The sequence below is a fragment of the Camelus dromedarius genome, chromosome 13 (genome assembly GCF_036321535.1).
Source record: "Camelus dromedarius isolate mCamDro1 chromosome 13, mCamDro1.pat, whole genome shotgun sequence".
Taxonomy (NCBI): Eukaryota; Metazoa; Chordata; class Mammalia; order Artiodactyla; family Camelidae; genus Camelus; species Camelus dromedarius.
In genome coordinates this window covers 68986979-69007084 of record NC_087448.1, presented here as the reverse complement: position 1 = coordinate 69007084, position 20106 = coordinate 68986979, and the positions used below count along the sequence as shown (strand labels likewise).

Genomic DNA, 20106 nt, shown 5'->3' with positions numbered 1-20106 from the left:
TTTAAAATGCTTACTGAATTGAATTAACTATAATAGAATATCTAAGTCATAAGGCAAGGATATAATGCCAAAGATAAGAAAAAAGAGTTAGAAATTAAAATTCAGAACACTCAAAAAACAAAAAAAAAAAAGTCAAATATGCACCACACTGTGTTCTATATTAATAATCACCACATGACATGCATTTTGTACAAAATCCTATGCAATATCCTTGCATGAAATTTGGCAATTTATAAAACACATACCTACCTTCAGGAAAATTACCTAATATCAATGTATAAATAAATGCCAATAAAGCACACATACCACATGTAACATGCGATTAACACCAGTCATGCTCAAATGAAAAAGCATCTTAGAAAATAAAGGAGAGAGAAAATGGAGTAAGAGCCAATTCTAAATACGTAAGTCGATTCAGTCTGAAGTCCTGACTTCTATTTATTTTGTATTTATGCCTTTAGCTTTTAACCCTAAAGTATAAACGAAAAAGTCTACATGCCCTGGGTTAGAAAGGCACTGAAATTGTGAAACACCTCTAAAGGTATCAGCAAAGTAATTTCACAGCATTTTAATAAATGGCTTGTGTTTCGTGGCCTGGCCTTTACAATTATCAGCACTGCCAAACGAGGTTAACTGTCTAGCACTGCAGGTGCTCCCGGAGATAGAAAGTTTTTATCTGAACTCTTACCAAATATGATGATTTAGCAATGACTCTTCAAAGAGTAATCTGTGCTTTACTGTAGATCAGTGCAAAGCAGTAACACCAACGTGAATCACTGTTCAAAGACTGCGCTCCGTTTTTTGTTTATTTCTGCGTTTATGTTCAGTACTAACTTCGAGAAAGATTTTCAACATGGTTGGAAATAGGATATTAGTCTACTTCAGAATAAGGTGAGGGTCCCCTTAAATGGTATGCTGTATATCAGTCAAATCCCCAGAGAATCAAAAATTAAAAAAGGGAAAGAAATGGAGCGCACAGAGGAAGGGGAGGGCAGCCTGCCCGCTGCTCAACCCTCCGCCCTCCGCCGGGCGCCCTGCAAGCCCGGCACCAGCACAGGGCGCACCAAGCGGCCAGTGGAAACCTACCGGCTAAGGGGGAAGGCACCGAGGTGGTTCACAAGAGCCCTTGTGACCACACTTCTCCAGAAGTCAGCACGATGCTGCTGCCGCCACCTCCGTGAGCCGGGGCGGGGCCCGCGGCGGGGAGATGCCGGCGTGCCCGGGCAGGAGGCGGCGGGCGGCAGCGCACACCCAGCCTGCCTTCCCTTGGGTCACACCAGGAGACGTGAGAGCGCGGAGTCACGGCAGCTGTGACTGAGAAGCCACTTTTAGCACAAGCTAGAAACCAAAGTTAATATTTATATGAATTCTCAGTGACTTGGTTTCTAAATTAATTGTAATATAGGTATTGCCTGCTTCAGGGAATAGACTGACTCCAAATATAATGTCTACTATAAAAACAATTTCTTATAAAGCAAATCCTACATCCTCTAATTTTCCAAGTGAAACATGAACTGGGGGGAAATAATACAAATTGAGTCAAAACTTGTTTTAAAAAAAAGACAGTAAATGCCACTCGGCCTTGCAAGAACTACCGGCCGACTGTTCTGACTGCAAGCCGTCGGCCGCCCGCGCTCCTGGCGGCCCGTCTGCATGAGGGCTTCTCGCCTCATCGTCACAGGTCCCAGGGTGGATTCGCCTTCATCCTGTTAGTCTCAGTATTTATGTGCACCATTTCACAGGTGTGTGTGCTCTCACACTTTCCCATAAAATACCACAGCTTAAAATACAAATTTCAGCATCGTTCTCTCATTTGAGACTAAATGGTCTATGAAATCATGTTTCCAAGTCATTGAAATACGATTTTCTTGTGGTGTGTGTAACAGTCATCTAAATTCCTCTGTTAGTATAGTTTCCTCTCTCCTTTAGTAGTTATTACCATCAGAAAAAAAAAAAGGTTGACGTAATTTCTAGCTACTTAGGTAAATGAAAAAACAGGATTCAAAGAATCAAATGAACAAAAACATCAGGCTATAAATGAACACAACGTTTAGTCAGTCACCATACCTGAATATCCCCAGAGAAGCTGTTGTGCTAGAACATAATTAAATCTGTTCTTAGAAAAAGCCAGCATTGTCACAATTTTCACATGACAGCTATAGAAATTATTCTGTCTTAAGATAACACTATTTGCAGAATCTTTACACATCATTATGTAAAAGAAAAGCCATAAATAGACCTCCAAACATAGGAGAATGTACATTTAAGATTTAAAGATGTATTTCACTGCAAACTAAATCCACACTACGTTAAGGGTGGAGAATCTCGGTACAGAAAGAAATTAAAGAAGAAAGATTATGTACTTTCTATGCATAAATTACTTCTCAGCAACATAAAGACAGTCAGGTGATAAGCTCTGGGTGGCCTTTCTGTACAGGTGATCACCACGTGATATTCAGGTAGCCTAGATAATTAAAGTAAGACATCAGATTTTTGAAAATTTCTGGAATATCTCTGTACAATCTCAGTACAGCACAATTAATTCTGCCCTTATGACAAAGAAAGGGAGCTTTATCACATATTCCACTGCTTGCCTGCGGTGACCACCAACAGTTACAGACTTCAGGGAACTGCTCCACGGACATCTGAACCTCCTCTGCCTACAGCAGGCACATCTCTCCCACTCGGTGAGAGGTCTAGGCATGTGCTCCACTGGGCAGCTGACACAGAGACCACTGGTCTAAGCAAAGGGATTTAAGCCCTGCTGGTCATAGCATCCTTCCAGTTACTTTAGAGCATTTTTTCAGTCAGTATTGACTGAGCACTAGGGATACAGAAATAAACAGAACAGACATGGTTCTAGGCCTTGCCTTGCAGTCTCCTGGGGGAGGCAGTGGGTAGACACACGATTTAATGATCCAGCAGGGACAAGTGTACAAGTGCTCCTAGGGGCTTAGAGCTGTGTCAGTACACATGGGCCGTGTAAAAGCGGAGCACGAGGGAGCCAGACGGCGAGGAGGGCAAAGGAAGCCCTGTGCACCGCACCCCGGAGGGGAAAGAACATGCTGCCTTCCGGACACGAGCGATCAGGGGAGGTAAGTGGGGACTGTCAACAATCACAGTAGCAGCAGGTGCCGGCAGACCCTTTCCAGGTACTGGCATCATGCAACACAGAAAATGGAGCCAGATCACAGAGAGCCTCATGTGGTGAGGATTTTGGCCTTTGTTCCAGAGACAAAGGGGATGAAGCCACTGAAAGATTTTCAGATAAGAAGGGGGGAATTTTTATTTCAAAAAGATAATCCTAGCAGTACTGTGTGGAATTAACTAGAGAGGCAAGAATCAACGTGGGGAGATTTCCGAGGTTATTTCCACATTTGAGGTGAGAAACAACACCTCAAAAAGCGTGAGGGTGGGCTTCCTAAAACACAGTCCTTTTGTCCGAAGTCGCTGCGGAAGGAGGAGCCCACAACACCCCCATGGCACAAATCTTGCACTAGAATCTTTAGGAAACTTCTGATTCACACACCGGGGGCTGACACCCAAAACTGACACTTTTTTTCTGCAGCTCTCTGCCCGCATACGTGTGCGGTCGGTCTCTCTGTGATGAACACTTCAGTGATCGCACAGTCGTGCGGGGGCGGACAGTGTGAACACACCACCCCTCCAGACGTGCAGTCTGCAGGCTTTGCCCTGAACGCCCAGCTCCTCTGAGGTCCCCTGACCTGCCAGCCCTCCGAGCGCCGACTCTGTTCTCAGTATCTGACCAAGGCCCCACCGCTAGCCACCAGCACTGGTTACCCTGTGCATCCCTTCAGTCCCGTTCACCTGTACATCCTCTCCACCTGGCACCATGCCTGGCACGCAGAGGAAACGCCAGCAAGTGTTCACTGCAGAGACTTCGGTTGTGACATGGAACAAGGCCTGAGGCCATATGTAATCAATTGATGTACAAAATTTAAATATAAATAGGATTCTGGTGCCAACCTGTTAGGCATTCCTACCATTTGTCTGACTTTGCTTTTTTTCTGTTTTCCTCCAAAACCAATTTCCCTGCTCTTCTAACTTCTGATGGTCACCCATTCACCCATTTACTCAAGTAACTTAATACAGAAATGATCTAGACCTGTAAATAGAAAAAACAAAACAAAGCAGAATCGTCATTCCAACTCTGCAACTCAGGCGAGCCATTTAAATTCTTCACATTCTTTCAGCTTCAGTGTCTCCATCCCTCAGAGGAGGACAACGACGCAGGTTGTATCACCTCACGACCGTGGAGAACAAGTAAGATACTGAAGATACACATTTGAAAAAGAAACACTGACTCCAACATGGAGCCCTGCCTGCTCACCTCGCACCCTGCCCTCCCTGCCCCCAGTGCATCCCGCCCGGCCCAGGAATGGAGGCACGAGCATCAGCTCGCCCCCCAGGTGCTGGGAACACAAAAGAAAGTAAGAGGTCGCCCCTGCACTCGGGATTTCAAAGTCCAGCACAGGACAACCATGGCTGTCATCAGGCCAGGAGGACAGGCCATATGAGTGACACAGAGGCATCTCCTAGATCTGCACAGGAGGGCAGGGCGTGGGGAGAGGTGACAGAAAGCCTCTCGCAGGAGACGTGTGGGCTGAATGTCACAAGATGAGTAAAAGTTAGCAAGGCAGAGTGAAGGATGGGAAGAGTGCTCTAAGCAAATGGAACACAATGTCCATAAATGGGGAAACCATAATTTGAGTAAAAAAAAATTTACCAAGCAACCACCTTGTAGGCCCTGGGCTGCACGCTGGTACAGACCCCTTGGGCTCCGCTCCGAGTCTGTCAGTCCGCACATGCCAGGCAATGAGCACAGCGGAGAGACGCGAGGGAGCCCACTCTCCCAAGACGAGCCCCACCCGATCAGTGTCCACAGGCAGGGCTTCAGCAGGGCAGGGGTGGGTGGGCAGAAGGGTGAGCACTGGAGGCAGGAGTCCTGAGAAGTTGCAGTGATGCGTCAGGGATGGGGGGCCTGCACCCAGCAGTGGCAGCGCGGTAAGAGGGAGGGACAGACGCAGCAGGTTGAGTCACGGGACCCTGGAGAATGAGAGCACAGGGACGATGGGTGCCTGTCTCTCTGGGCACTTAGACAGAGGATGAAGACTCAAGTTGTGCAAATGGGGATTTGGAAATACTTAAGGAACTCCAAGGGCAAAATGACAACAGCTGCCCCTTCTCAGCATTTATTAAGCGTGGGTACTGTGTCACTGTACCTAGTATGTGCATGTCACCTGATCCTCAGAGAAGTGCCCACCAGGAGTAAGCCGCTTCCACAGAGGTTTTCAGTAACTAGTCCTCCTGCCATGATGCCAAACCAGGGAACACTGAGCGGTGAGCTGTGACTGTCCACCACCCTCCCCTCAGCCTTCTTCTCATTTCGTCTGGTAATAAGGCAATCTTGCATATTCGATGTCACTGAGTCTTGAGGGCCTCAGATGTGCTCTTATGGGAAAAAATTCCACTGGATTTCATAATAAAAAAAATCACTAACTGCTGACCTCAGTCTGACAAGGTTATTGGAATGAGAGTAGAAGCAAAAGCTCGTCTGCGGTGACAGCGGACAATGAGGAAGTGCAGACCGTAAGCACACACTGCTCCTTCTAGAAGCTGGACCGTGGAGAATGCAGACATCGAGTCAAAGGCAAGGCCTGTTTTGTCTCCCCCCACGGGAAAGACCGCAGCATGTAATCGCTAAGGGGAAGGGGCAACAGAGGTAAACAGCCAAGTACAAACAGCGGTTTAACAGTTAGCTCAGGATTTTAAACATGAGACAAGTAAAAGGTACAACTACCATGTAATTAGACAGATTCTGCCTGGGTTACAGAATTAGAGAAATACCCACTGCAGAGAAAACCTTCACATTTGAACTATACACAACAGTACGTTCAAAGCTGACCAATCAGTTTTTACTGAAAATTGGTAAACAGAAGTCTGCAGGGCTTTGAGTTAGCAAAACAACTGCATAATCATCATTTAGAGCAAAAAGATGAAATGTCATGTACTTGTGATGTTTCCTACCGCATGAAGGGCGCTCCAGAAACCAACACTCCTGGCCTCTCCCCTTACCAATCCCCCATCTCCCCATGCCACCAGAAAGTGGGATGACTTATCGACCGGTCAGTTTAGAGGGAGACTCTGCCCGTGCCCAAGAAGCCTCCCAGGATGGCTCCCCCCACCCCGCTGTGCAGGGCTGGCGAGCTACCCCTGTGACTCTGGAGTTCCACGGTCCACTGCGGGCCTCACGCCACAATCTCGATACCAGAGCTGTCAGTAACACATGGGTGATCTCGGACATCTACCTGCTGGGGTCCCCTCTGCACCTCTCTTCACTGACTCAGGTCTCAGGAAAGGAGAGCAAATGTGTCATTTATTGGGTCCCCATCAGCCCCTATATTATAATGTCCCCAAAACATCAGAACTGTTAATGGCAATAAACAAATATCAAATCTAATTTTTGTCTGGAATTAATGGTATAAAAATAATGGGGAGGATGCACAGGAGGCAGTCACCCGTCACCCATACAGCCAGTAAAGTGCTAGAAAGGCTGGGGGCAGGGTAATGAACAATCACAAGAATGGCAGGCTGTTCCTCAAAGCAGGACAAAGAAAAGTGACCATGAAGACAACCTGTGGGACAACTGAGCCACACGTGACGGGAGACAAACACACAGTGAAGACGGCCCATCTAGTGTAACAGTCCAAAAAGATTAACCAAGAACCAGAGATAAAACACAAGGTCTCACAAGCAAAGGAGCACAGTCCACAAGGCCCCTCTCCCCAGAAGTATGTATGTAACTCACTCAATCCATCCACACCATTAAGAGTCAGGGTCATGGTTGCCCTTGAGAGGATGTGCCCCTCATGGAAAAGCAGGTCCCTGGTGTTGGAGTCTTCTGGTTTTGATCTGGCATGTTCAGTCTGTAAAACTTCATTAGGCCTACATTTAAGATACTTACGCTTTCTTGCAGGTACATTATACTTCAGTGTGAAGTTTTCCTACAGGAATATAGTAAGAGAATTTGGAAGATAAGGATATCTAAAAGTTTGCAGCAAAGAATGTTAAGATTATAGGAATCCATAGTTAGGCTCCCAAAAAGGACACTTGGAAGATGACAATTCCTAATTAAGGGAGGGAACACCAGCGTCACAGTGATGCCTCCCGGTTAGAGTCCTCATGCAACAGTGTTCACACTCTCATTCCCTCGAGCCTCACTCTGGCTCATCCTGAACTTGCCTCTCCCATTCCAACTCCTTTGGTCCATATTTAAATGAATGAAGATGCACAATCATCAGCAACCATTCCTTTGGCCATTATCTTTGAAAACAGCACAGACTATAAAAGATGTATCATAAAGAATATGCTTCACAACTTTAACCAGTAGAACAATCCAGAATTTTTCAGCCCCATGTCTAACTTAAAAAAAGTTCAGGCAACAGTCTTAGAAGGGAAAGGATGCTCACAAAAGTTGAAAGATATTAAACTTAGAACCACAGTTATTTTTTTCCCCCAACTATTCTGTCTTTTCCTAAAAAGAATTCCCAGTGTAGGACACCCATCCTTTGCTATGACCCCAGAAGTCCCCTTTCCTGACCTTGCTGCAGAGGTCACTTCATCAGGCTAGACTTCCCTGAAGCTGCCCCAGCACAGAACGGTGGGGGCAGGTGATGTGGGCAGCAGAACAAGGCTGACAACCTTGTCTCCTCATCTGTGCAACCAAACTGACACCAGCTGTCCTCACTACTACACAGGCTACAAGGGATGAGGATGGGGGCTCAAACAAGAAAGAAATGGGAAAGCACTGAAAAACTGTAAAGCACTGTGCAGGTGTGATAAATTGTTCTGATAAATGCACACTACCATACCATGAGACAGGACAGATTTTTAATAATCACCTTTGGATTCTTTTAGGTCTCAGAATCCAGTACTGAGATACCTTAAAATACAACAATGATATGAGGCTGAACCATATGAAACTGCTGAGTTACAGGTCTAAAACGGATAATCATTGGCGATTTCATATTGGTTCAACTTAATAGGAAACTTACAGAAACTGTTTACATTTTTATAAACACATTTATTAAATAATAAAAAAAACTAAACAACTATAATACCTCGGGTTTGGGCAGCTTCCTTTAAAGCAGCTAAAAGGTGAGGCTTCAAGTTATCCAAAATAAATCTTCCTTCAAGACCTGGGAAAAGGGACCTAAAAAGTGAAAGAAACACAACAATTTTAATCTTCTAAGATAAAGAAATGCAATCATGTAATTTCAAGCCAGTTAAAGGTACTCACTATTTTACATAAATTATAATGTACCCGTCAAATCACACACTTCAAAAGTACTTTTTGAGCAAGTACTATCCAGGCTCTGCTTTAAAACACGAGGGGTCATGTGCCATATTCAAACACAGAAACAGCCTAAACATCTCAGCATGAAACTAATTTTACTTTCTGAAATGTCAACACACATCCTCAGTTATAAAGAATTATTTAATATAGTATTTTAGTTAATTTCCTCAAAATAATTCATTTTGACTAATTTTAGTTATTATCAGCTCTTTATAACCATTGTTTTCAGTGTTCTGTTACTGGAATTTCCAAGAAAAACAACTGCTTGGCTTTCAACTGATAAACATCTGAATGCTTTTTCACTTTGGAATGTAAGTGTGTATCCAACCACCTTTTATCAAAGCAGCCCTACAGAACCTCCCCGACTGTGAAGTCGGCTGGGACCTGCCACATCTCAGCAGGTGCCTGTGTGCGGGCGAGAGGGGCGTCCCTAAGGCTGAGCGCGCACTTGCGCTGGGCGCTCACCGTGGGTAGTCTTCTGAGGTAATGTAAACGATGTCTTGATCAGACACAGAGGAGGAGAAGGGAACAAAGCTGCCGTTCTGCAGAGGCAGCAGCTCCAGCCCGAGCAGCTCGCTGTAGACGCGGTCGGCAAGCACGAACTCCAGGAGGTGCAGCTTCTCCGCGGCGCCGCCCGCGTGCGCAGCCTTCCGCAGCACCTGCCGCGTCCAGGCGGGCGTCACCTTCTGCACCGGCCTGGTGCTGGGCGCTGCCAGCCCCACGGCCGCGGCCACGTGGGCCGGCACTTTGACCACCTGCTTCCCGGAGCTCTGGAGGTAGCTGAGCACGGACTGTGTGTACTCCAGGCTTTCGTCCAGCTCGGAGAAGCACGCCTGCTCCAGCCTGACCCAGTGGCCGCTGGCGGAGTGAAGGACCGCGTGCTGGAAGAGCTCGCTGAACAGGGGCCCCAGCACAGGCCGCCAGTGCGCCCTGACCTGGTCCGCGTCGGGCCAGAGCCCGTAGACACTGGCCACCGACAGCGGCAGGCCGGGGGGACTCGCCGCCTGCAGGCGTCTGATGGCATCCAGGACCAGGGCAGCATAGGCCCCCGGGACCACGCTCACGACAAGCAGCTCGTTCCACAGGGCGGCCGGGTCCCTCCACTGGTCCAGCTCCCTCCACTTGATGCTCCTGCGGTTGTCGGTCAGGCCGAAGAACCCACTGACGTGAACCGGGAGGCCCGTCTTACTCTCCTCCCCAGGCGGTAAAGGAAGGAAACAGAAGGCTTTCCCTGAGAACCCGGACACTGCTCCTTCCTCTCCATCCTCTCTGCTTGATAAAGGCATGGCGATGCCAATGACGGGGACGAATTTCAGCTCATCAGCTAGCAAATCGAGTTTACTGCTAATCCCTCGCCCGCCCACACTGTTGCACACCAGCCAAGACGCCTCCTGCACGCCCGTGGCACTCCCATCTTCTACAGCTATGTCTACAGGGTACGTCACAACAGTTACGCTGCCGCTGGGGATCTTCTCACAGTAGTCACTTATGGCGCCTCCCAGGATCTTCACAGAATCCGGCCGCTCACGTCCCAGGGCCCCGCCCTCACGAGCGCTCACTCTGAACACCAGCTTCTCTGTTCCACTCGCCTCGCGGACATATAAGGAGACATCCTGCACACTTTTCAGAAAGAGCAGCACCGTGTCTGCATCTGCCCTGAAAGACTCAAACAACTCAAGAACCTTCTGCTTATCGTAGAGGTTGCTACTAAGCTGGGAGGGTTGAAGGCGAAGAGGGAAACGGAAAAATGTTCCTGGAAAACTGCCATTTATAAATGTTTCCTTGGTGCTTCCAAAAATCCCAATAAATGGTGCAAACTGGTCTGAAAGCTTGCTAATTTCTTTGCTATCATCTTTGAGATTCCAACATTGGCCTGATTCATGTGGACCAAAAAGAGTTTGATGAGGATCTAACATCCCAATCTGGTCACCACTGAAGATACAAGGAACATCTGAAAAGGAAAATTCAACAGTCATCATCAACTCTGAAATCTAATGGACAATTATAATTCTAACCACCATGTATCGTTACTCGCAAAATGTTACACATGAAAAAGGATGGGCCACAAAATGATTCTAAACAGATTGATCTAAAAAGAAATTAAATTTAGCTTTGGGAATATAATTCTTTGAACACGAAAAATAATGATTTCTTTTTTGATTCAAAAAGTACCAGGCATTGAGAGACTTTACCTGGTTGTGAAAACCTAGGACATATCTTAAAATACGTATTAAACAACTAAAATATGTAAAGTATCCGGATAATTACACTGCTCCCCCAGCCATGTGAACCTAACTAAACAGAACAGAGTTGCATCCTATGCTCAAAATAAAAGCTTCAACCACAGATTCTCTGAAAAAGAGGGGAGGGAAAGAACAGCACAGGCGACTCCACCCACCGTGTGTGTCAGAGCGCGTGCACCCTGGACTGCGTCTGAAATGGGCACCTGACTTTCATGCGACATGCAGGTCCAGGGATGTACACCTGTAACATTTATGGTCATCAACTGCAGGCCCAGTTGTCACAACCAACTCCTAAGCTCTCAGGTGTTTTAAGTAGGAAATGTTACATCCACCAAGCCAGCCACCATGTCAGTCAACAATGTGGTCCTTTGTCCACACTCCCTTTTCCCCTCCCATGATTGAAGTTATGTCAGGGAGACTCTTGATGGCTGTAAAGCGTGACTCAGGACCTTCACAAATCCTCAGACTAGAAAACAGCACCCCGGTTAATACTGCCCCACATAAATGTGCTCATTCTCAAGTAGCGAACAAACCCACAGCGCGACACAGACGCTGGCAGTCGGCTGGACTGTCTAAACAGCTCGCTCTGGTACAGCGGCCCCAGCGTGACTGTGCCCCCACAGAATCTGAGAACTAGCACATGTCACGGACCTGAGGGGTGACTCACATATATGAATAGTCATGTGTAACAGTTATATAATACTGTGCTGATTTAACAAGTTTTATTATATAATATGTAATTAATATTACTTAATACATTAGTGTACATTATAATAATGTAAATGCAATTTTAAAAATAGGCTTACTAAAAGTGGGCCACAGTGAGGGTGACCCTACGTCCCACTTGCCCAGGGCAGTCCCAACTCAGGCCACTGTCTGAGAATAACAGCACCTCTTTCACTCTCAGGAGTGGCCAGTTTGGGTGATAAACTACGTGGTCACACTAGCTACAGCTATAGCTCTGCCAGCACAATCCCTCCCCCTCTCCTGCAAATTCAAAATGCAAAAATGGTTTGCAATTAAACCATATAACAAGTGTCAATTTCATAAAAAAAAATTTTACCACAAAACTATAGTAAATACTAAGAGCTTTGATTCTAGAAGAAAAGCCATATACTCAGAGATACGTGTCTACCTAAAGAGTCTCAAGTATTTTCTATTATAACAATGAATCAGAAACCTCATATTCTTTCTAGATTCCAAACATGATTTTAAAGTCACCGTTAAAATACTTGCAAGTTTAAAGACAGCAAGATTTTTATGAGGAAAACGAGAAACCAGAATCACTGTAAAGATTGCTGTCAGTCAATACCACTGGGCTATTATACTTCCCTCTTCCTGTTATGTAAACACGTGTGCAAGAAAATCTGTAAAAATCGGCTTGCCTGACTCAAAGATTTGCAGCGTAAACATTTTTTAGAGTAGTAATTTTGTGTGGCCTTTAACACCTACATTTCAAACCTTACATAAAACGACTTAATATATTACACTGATTCCACCAGAAATGATGACATTAACTTTTAGCATCACATGATAAAGATTCAGTATAGTTACCATTGTAATTTGAGAAAACTCAAGACACGCTGATATTTCATTGACATTTCTTGCCACTGACAGAGAACTTGGGAAAGATAGCTTTTAAAGCAGTATCACCTCTGATGTTAACCAAATAAACTACAAAATATAGGCTAAAATAACTTTCAGTATCAAAACTGAAAAGCCAAATACTATACCTGTTATATGATAGACAGAATTAAACCCAATTCCAAATCTTCCAACCTTCAAAGGGTCGTCCTTTTTCCTGCTCCTTGCTATTTCCTGAATGCCATGCCAGTCCTCCGGGGTGAAAACCGCATTGTTGTACACGTAGAGAGCTGGCCCTGGACGGTACGACGCACATGCAGGGGTGGACAAAGAAGTGAGCCACAGTGTTCAGCTCTCGGTCAAGAACTTTATCTGTATAACATTGCTTATTTGACGGGAAGACGGAAAAACTGAATGGAGTGACTGAATTCAGCATTACAGTTTGGTTGTTTTCAAAATAAAAACAGAAATACGAATTAATGGAAAAAACTTACAGGCAGAAGAAATATGATATTGTTGACCAAAAATCCGAAAAGGAAAAATTATGGTACTTAAGACACTCAGAACAGGGCAACCAAGAAAATCAATCACAGTATACTACTTTGTAAAATTTGTTCCTAAATAGCTTGCTTGCTTGCTTGCTTGCTTGCTTGCTTGCTTATGTAAATGGAGTTACTTGTAAATGTACTGAGAAGAGTTGCTATCCAAAGAAACCTTGTTAACATATTATTTCATGAGGAGAAAAATAATCCTTCTCACATGCCTCTGAATTCAAGCACAGATATGACAGCGTTGGCTACAGTCTGTTTTACAAAAATGGTGTGACTGCTATTTGCAAAGTAGTCAAAGCAGGGATACGAGAATAGCCAAGGCTTTTGTCGGCAGGACAAGCACTCAGAGGCCACTTCTGCCAACCCTCGGCCGAGATGTGTCCTCCCCGGGGGGGGAGCTCTGGGGGTCCCCGACTTCATGCCTCCTTCACTTGTGTCTCTTAATTAACTATACTCTTGACATCCTTAGTAAAGTGTGAAACTGGATAAGATCTCTCATTTTTCTTCATCAGATTAGACATTCTGAGCTTTCTGTCATCTCATCATATAAAAAGGAACTAAAGTAAGTTGAATTCAAGAGTTCTCATCTACAACACTGTCAGTAAAGGGAAAAGCTGCAACCCAAGAAGATGGTATCAGCCAAGACACTGCTCGCACCCGATCGCAAGAGAAAGATGCCCTCAAACACCAGCAGCGCAGAGGGCCCTCAAACGCCTGTCAATCAAAGAGCCCAAAGATCACGTCCACCTCCTTTTGTACGTCCACATTTTTTAAAAGCAGTTGATCTGACATCACTTTAAAAAGCCTCTCTCTAAGTATGCTTACATACAAACTCGGGTAAACAATCTTATTTCAAACTTTTTTTTAATGAGGGCTAGAAGCAAAACTTTCTACATATGAGATAGATTTTGGAAGTGAGATACGCCCAGGACCTCCTAACACTCTCACCTTTATGGTCTGATAGCACACTCACAATATCCGTATGACACCAGACATAAAACGTCGTTACGTACGTGACCTGACGCAATCCTCCGAGAACCTGGGAGGAAGACTGTGCTCTTGTTACCATTCAGTAGGTGCGCAGACTGCAGGTAAGCGAGGCCCAGCACTCTGCTTAGTCACAGTGAGTAAACATGAGGGTCAGAGCTGCCCCTCGACACACCAGTGCCCCGTGGAGATGTGTAACAGGGTAATGGAAGTCCCTTGTACCCACACTTGATATCTTTCACCAATGATTACATTAAGTCATAGCATCTTAGAGCCAGGAAACCTGACTGGTTTAATCCTCTCATTACAAAGATGAACCATGGAGGTGAGATGACCCGCCCAAGGCAGGAAGGTGGCAGGAGGCAGGACTAGAACGAAAACCTCCTGACGTATTACGTCTCATTGCATCTCTGCGTGAAACTTTAAAGTGCAACTTTCATATCACAAATGTGACCTAAGAATAAACATATTAGCTATAATAAATGGTAAATATTTAAATATTTAACAATAATGTTGTTATCCTCCTAAATCACAAAACCTCTTTTAAAAAATAAGTAACTCACATCTCTTTAAAAACATGTCCAGGCAAGTCTGAGCTGATCCTCCCTTTCCTCAATAACTTCTCCCACGTACAGTCATTCACAACCATCCTGCTGGCTTTATGCTGCACTGAAAGTTATGACTATTCTTTTCAACACAGCACTTCAGAGTGCAGGACTTCCGGAGCCCTTGCATTAGTTGTGGTTCTCTTACTGTCTTCTTTCATTTTCTTCATCCACTTCTCTCTTTCAATCTGTCTTTCCACCCCACTTCAGAATACTGCAAGGGTACTCTAAGAGCAGAAAGTAATGCACAAAACCACAGCCTCACTTCTCTCCAAATGCATAGAACTGTTCTATTTGGAAATGGTGTCCTTTTGTCTTGCTAACGATATAAAACACTTAAACAGAATAAGAGGCTTATGTATTTATATTGCTTGATACTTCGAGTTTCAAGATTTTCATTCTTTGGTCTGTAAAAATTCCAACTAGCAGAGATACCTGCCCACGAAAAGCAGAGAAAGCCTGAAGGAGTGGAGTTAAATATGCCAAGAAGTAAAGGACCAGCAGTAGCTAGACTGTTCATTAAGCACTGGACTGTAAGCTACTAGAAATCAGACTAGTCCCTGACTGATGATTGGTTCTTACCCTGATACTGAGCCATGTCTTCTGACCAAAGGGTCTCTGTTCCATACTGAGTTTCATCGTACAAAAATTTAACTTCTGTGGCCCCAGCATCTTCTGCATTCTGAATCAATTCCTAGTCAAGAAATACACCAAAAATAATAATATTTAATAATACAGTAATCCACTACCCATCTCTGTATATACCTATAATATTTAAAAAGTAATCACACGTAAGGAAAGGAAACCCGCTATCTGCATCATCATCAAGACGTAAGAGGAACTGCTACAGACACACGGCAGCATAGCTGAGAGGACCACGAATCTTCTCCAATTATACACACCAAAAATGTGGTTTTCTAACTTGCTATCTCTTAGCTTCTAAACACAAATCCTGAAACTATTTACAACTCTGTCTCTTATTTACAGTCAACAATTTACAAAGCCTCCTTTCAAAAGAAATCACCCTATCTCCAAAAGCTGCACAGGATGCTCTTCATTCTCCAGCAGTTTCCAAAACAGACCTTTATTTATTACTCGCTTCCCAGACTTCCCTTCCCTTAGAAAACAATGCGTCAGTCTGCATGTGCTTTAGGATGCTAACTAGTATGCTGCATCCTGAAAATCTGACAGAGGAGCATGTCTCTCTCCTGTACTAAGAGAAAAGTTCCTTCAGGGTCAGAAACTGACTCATCATTTTCATAAAGAACGCAGTAAATTCCCGCTTTGGTGGATGGGGGGTGAGTGGGTGGGTGGACGGGGAGTCAGGCTCTGTAACGTAGAAAGGAAAGGGCTGACTACAAGACTCATACCCCTCACTAGCCTTACAAAGTCCCCCTTTCAACACCACCAGTCACTTTGGTGCACCCACCAAAAGCATGCTGGGCTCTGGGCCATCAGGGGGGAGCTCCAGACTCTGAAATAAGAGTCCAACTCCTAGAGTCAAGACCATAATCATCAAACTCGAAATGAACTCCAGAGATACTATCCCTAGCTTAGTCTAAAGTAAGAAACAGGTGACAATTTCCTGGATGAGCTGTGACTTGGACCAAACCAAATCAAGTGGTTAAACGGATGGGTCTTTAGACATAATAATCCACCCTGTACTAGAACACGCATGGACCTCTAACTTTGAGGAGCACCATTTCTTCTTCCCAGCACTCTGGAGTCACTAAACACGGGGCAGGGATCGGCAAGAGCACAGAGGACGCATACTGATACCTCTCTACAGCAGCAGCAAAGCCCCTGCACTGGAAGGCGCAGCCTGAGTGAGGGAGCTGTGCAGAGCCGAGGAGCTGGTTTTGAGGTCAGGTCTGTGGTCAGCTCACCCAACACACCCAACAACAAAAGGCCAGGTAGGGGGTGCCCAATTCCACCTGCTGTTCAACCCCAACACAAACATGACCACACCTCTACCTACCTCCTCATCAGCTACCCAGTCTTCCTGTTTACACAACTGCCTACTTCTCACAGGATTTTAAGACCCATTCCCACTTCATTTAGTCTAACAGAATCCCTAAAATTTAGCCATCTTATTTACATTAGGATATAACATAAACTAATATTAAAGGTAGAAATAAAAGTTAAATAGGGAGCAAAATACCAGTTTAACTTACAAATGGCAGCACTTCAGAGGCTGATCTTGCTTGCATCTGGATAGCTATTTGTGACTTCTGTGCATTTTAGGGAGCAGAGGTGGAGAAAACTAGAGATAAAATCCCAAGTCCCAGGTTCCAATTATCAGTCTCAAATTGGACAAAAAATTGGATGGGGTGACTCTTCTCAGGGGATATCTTTCAAACTGATTCTGAGAAGAAGAGGCAATCAATGTGCCAATTTGCATAAGACCCTGGGCTAGTCGCTAAAATATCTCTGGACCTATTTCAGCAAACATCACAAAAGGTTGTGGTCTAAGGCTAGGTGATTCTAAGACTCCTATTAAATCTAAAACAGTCGAATTCACTAAAATATCCAAGGAACAAAACTTACACTGTGTTGGCTGGCACACAATGAGCAGAGTGGAAGGCCCACGCACCAGCTCTTGCCAACTCTGAAACGTTCTAAGCCCCTGCTCGTGACCACTGCCTCGTCCCCCAGTGGGGTCTCACTCACGCACTTCTGAACTGATGAGACCCCACTAAATCCTACTTTAAATTTATTCTGCTTGCCTCTCTCTACCCCCGTAACAACCCAGTAACAACACTCCTCCCATCTCCACTTTCCTGATATCTCAATATAAAAAGTTTTCAAATTAGCCCTCCATGAACCACTGATGCCTATTCTGAAAGATGGACTTAAACTGCTCCACTACGTTGTCATTATTAAAGTCCCTCAAGATGCAGCAGTCCTCAAGCAGCATCTGAGCATGGCCATTTCATACTGAAGGTAAGTTAAAGAGAATAAAGTGCTTATTCTCTAAAATTTTACCACCTAAACTCGAAAATATAATAAAGGCTAAGATATGGAAGATTTTAAACACAAAGTAATGAGAAAAAATGCTTAATAACTGATCTACTTTTACAATTAATTAAGGAGGTTTCTTATTAAGCTTAAAAACAAAATATAATTTTTGCAATATCTTCCATTATTACTTTCTTTTATGGCTGTTCAGTTTGTTTTTTTAATGAGTGTACTCAAACTGAAAGAATATATTGTAAATAGAAGTACTTAACCAAAATAATTATCCTTTTAAATAAACTCTGTCAAAAAGCAAACTTCTAAGTCCAGGGCATTCAAGCAGGCACGGGCTCACAGCCCCTGGGTGTGGGCTTTGTATTATTTTATTTGGTCAGCTGGTTGGTGGTACATGAAATTCATAAAATTACATTATGTAACTACAAAAAGTTACAAAAGTGTTCCTAGAGCAACACTGCTAGATTATAGCAGACAGTAGCCGGGGGCTCCTCCGCCCTGAACCCTCACGTGGTTGTATATACACTGACTGCATCTCAGCCCAGCCCATCCAGCATGCGCACCGCAGGCGCAGAAGGACACAGATACAGCCATTCAAATCCAGACAGAATCTTTGTCATGTAAACACAAATAGAACCTCCCAGTGATTTTACCCCATCTCGTTTTCACTAGTATGAATGCACACACGCATACAACTACCTACCTTAAGAATCTGTCCTCCTTCAGGATATCTTCTTAAAATATCCTTGAGAAAATCAACAAGTGGTGGAGTTGTTTGACCAAATCGACCTAAAATACAGAACACATTTAGAGTGATTTAGAAAAAAACTCCCCTGGCCTGCTACCAATGTGTTACCTGGTTCTAAGACAGGAAAATTACACAAGTTCTGACTTCACACGTCTCACTGCAGCACTCCAGCATGAAAACCCACCTGACTAAACAGGTCCAGCAGGACGTAAAGCAGATTCCACTTATCAAATCTCAAGATTTTTAACCAAACTACAAATTAGGTTTTATTAAAATGTTCAAAAAATACTATATGTCACGTAAGATTATTAATTCAAAAATAAAGAGCATGGTGGTATTCTATTTGCCAAAGCAAATGAAATAAATGGCACCGTCTTGTGGGTGCTTAGCCACTAAATAACATGCCACAGATGGTGGCACCTGTTAGGGCATTCTTAAAATTCTCAAACTCAACCAGTGTTCTGGTTGTTTTGAAATTCAGCACAGTCACTGTCTCAATGGCTATCCAGTTCAAATACCCTAAGTCTTCCCCAAACTGGAGATTCTCAGAACTAACCAACCAGGTCACCTTCAAACAGGTGACACGAAAGTGGAGGGAAAAGGAGGGAAGTAATTTCTCAGATGCACGGAATAAAAAAACATGTTCAAAAGTAAAAAAGAAATCTGTGCTTACAACAAAATCACCACTATACATTTATCTGCATCACTTTGGTACAACTAATCACCAAGACCAAGCATCCACAGGACCAAGGCCATGGGGCTCTGCCCACAGACTGCTCCACCCCAGCCACGCTTCCAATTCACAGGCTCCACTCCGCCCACCCTCCTCTTCCTCTGGCCCCGACATCCCCTCATCGCATCCCAATGGTATGTTCTTTCATTTCACTTTTAAATCATGATCTTTATGTAACTAAAAATGGCATTTATTCCTGGTAAAGTCAATATTATACCTCCTCCTTTTAAGCCTTTTGATTGGAGGTTTACAAAAAGATGACCATTTTTGGAAGTCAGATCTCCAATCTTGATCCAGTCGGATAACTGAAAAAAAGAAAAGAAAATGTATGAAAAGCAATATAGTTCCTAATTCTGGAAAGTCAAAAATTTACCTCATTTTTTTCACTTAAGAAATAATGTTTGTTAAGTATTCTTATCAGGAAATAAGCTGTTCTGAAGAAGCAAATATTCTAAAAAACAAAAATTTAGTCAAAAATTTTATTTAAAAATTAAAATGATTTTTCCTTAAATAATTACAAATAGGTAAAGATACACACATTTCTGCTTTAAAATACTTTAAATTTTTATAATGAATCAGGATTATCAACGTAAACAAAGTCACTCTTTTGATCAGCATTTCCAAAGTGTATTACTTACAACAGAGCACCATGGGATTCAACAGATCTTAGAGAACCAAAAAAAAAGTTTTAAATTAGTTGAAATAATTTCATTTTTAGGGCATTTAACATACCAGTATTGTGGTAACTTTCTTAGAAAGGATTAGACTACATGGTATTTCACAAATTTTAGCAGTAATTTTTTTTCATTTATTTTCAAAGAGCATCTTATAAGTTATTGTTCCTAGAAATACACTGGAAAACCGCTTATAGTTGTTGCAATAAAAGAGGTGTGATGTGAAAGGGAAAGACAAGTGAGGACCCCAACCTCTGAGGCTGCTCTGGGCTGTAATGTCCCCAGCTGGCTGTCCTGAAAGAGGCCTTGATACTCATTCTCTGGTGACTGTTCTGTCTCTCACGAAGGCAGGGTACAATGCGTGTGATCACGACCCACAGGAGCAAGGTAACAGAGAGCCTTTTTTGAAAAATGAGGTAAATAATCCAAAGCCAGACCCACTTCTCCCCCGCAGGCCACTCTTAACTGTTACTGTAGGGTGACTTACAGGTCAACAGTCTGCAAAACATTACTCAAATGCTCACCTCAAGAACCACCTCTGTAACTTACTCTTGACAGAGTTGAAAGGCCTCGCTCACCACACCAAAGCATCTCTATTTCTGACTGTCCGCCACACATCTCATACCAATACCCC

At 43.9% G+C, this 20106-nt stretch overlaps 1 protein-coding gene across 4 annotated transcripts in view; it reads right to left on the bottom strand.

The window, feature by feature from the left end:
• Nucleotides 1-20106, bottom strand: part of SACS (sacsin molecular chaperone) — a 66161-nt gene that overhangs the window by 14298 nt on the left and 31757 nt on the right. For 3 of the 4 annotated variants that reach the window (XR_004141051.2, XM_031465732.2, XM_031465733.2), the window contains 7 exons: nt 19016-19103; nt 18021-18106; nt 14930-15041; nt 12354-12500; nt 8843-10328; nt 8142-8233; nt 2068-2094 (listed from right to left, as the gene is read on the bottom strand). Coding sequence is in view for 3 of the 4 variants with exons in the window: in XM_031465732.2 (XP_031321592.2) it covers nt 2068-2094; nt 8142-8233; nt 8843-10328; nt 12354-12500; nt 14930-15041; nt 18021-18106; nt 19016-19103 (2038 nt within the window). In the remaining variant the exon portion in view is untranslated. The remainder of the gene's footprint in view (nt 1-2067; nt 2095-8141; nt 8234-8842; nt 10329-12353; nt 12501-14929; nt 15042-18020; nt 18107-19015; nt 19104-20106) is intronic. The other variant, XM_031465734.2, reaches the window with a different exon arrangement.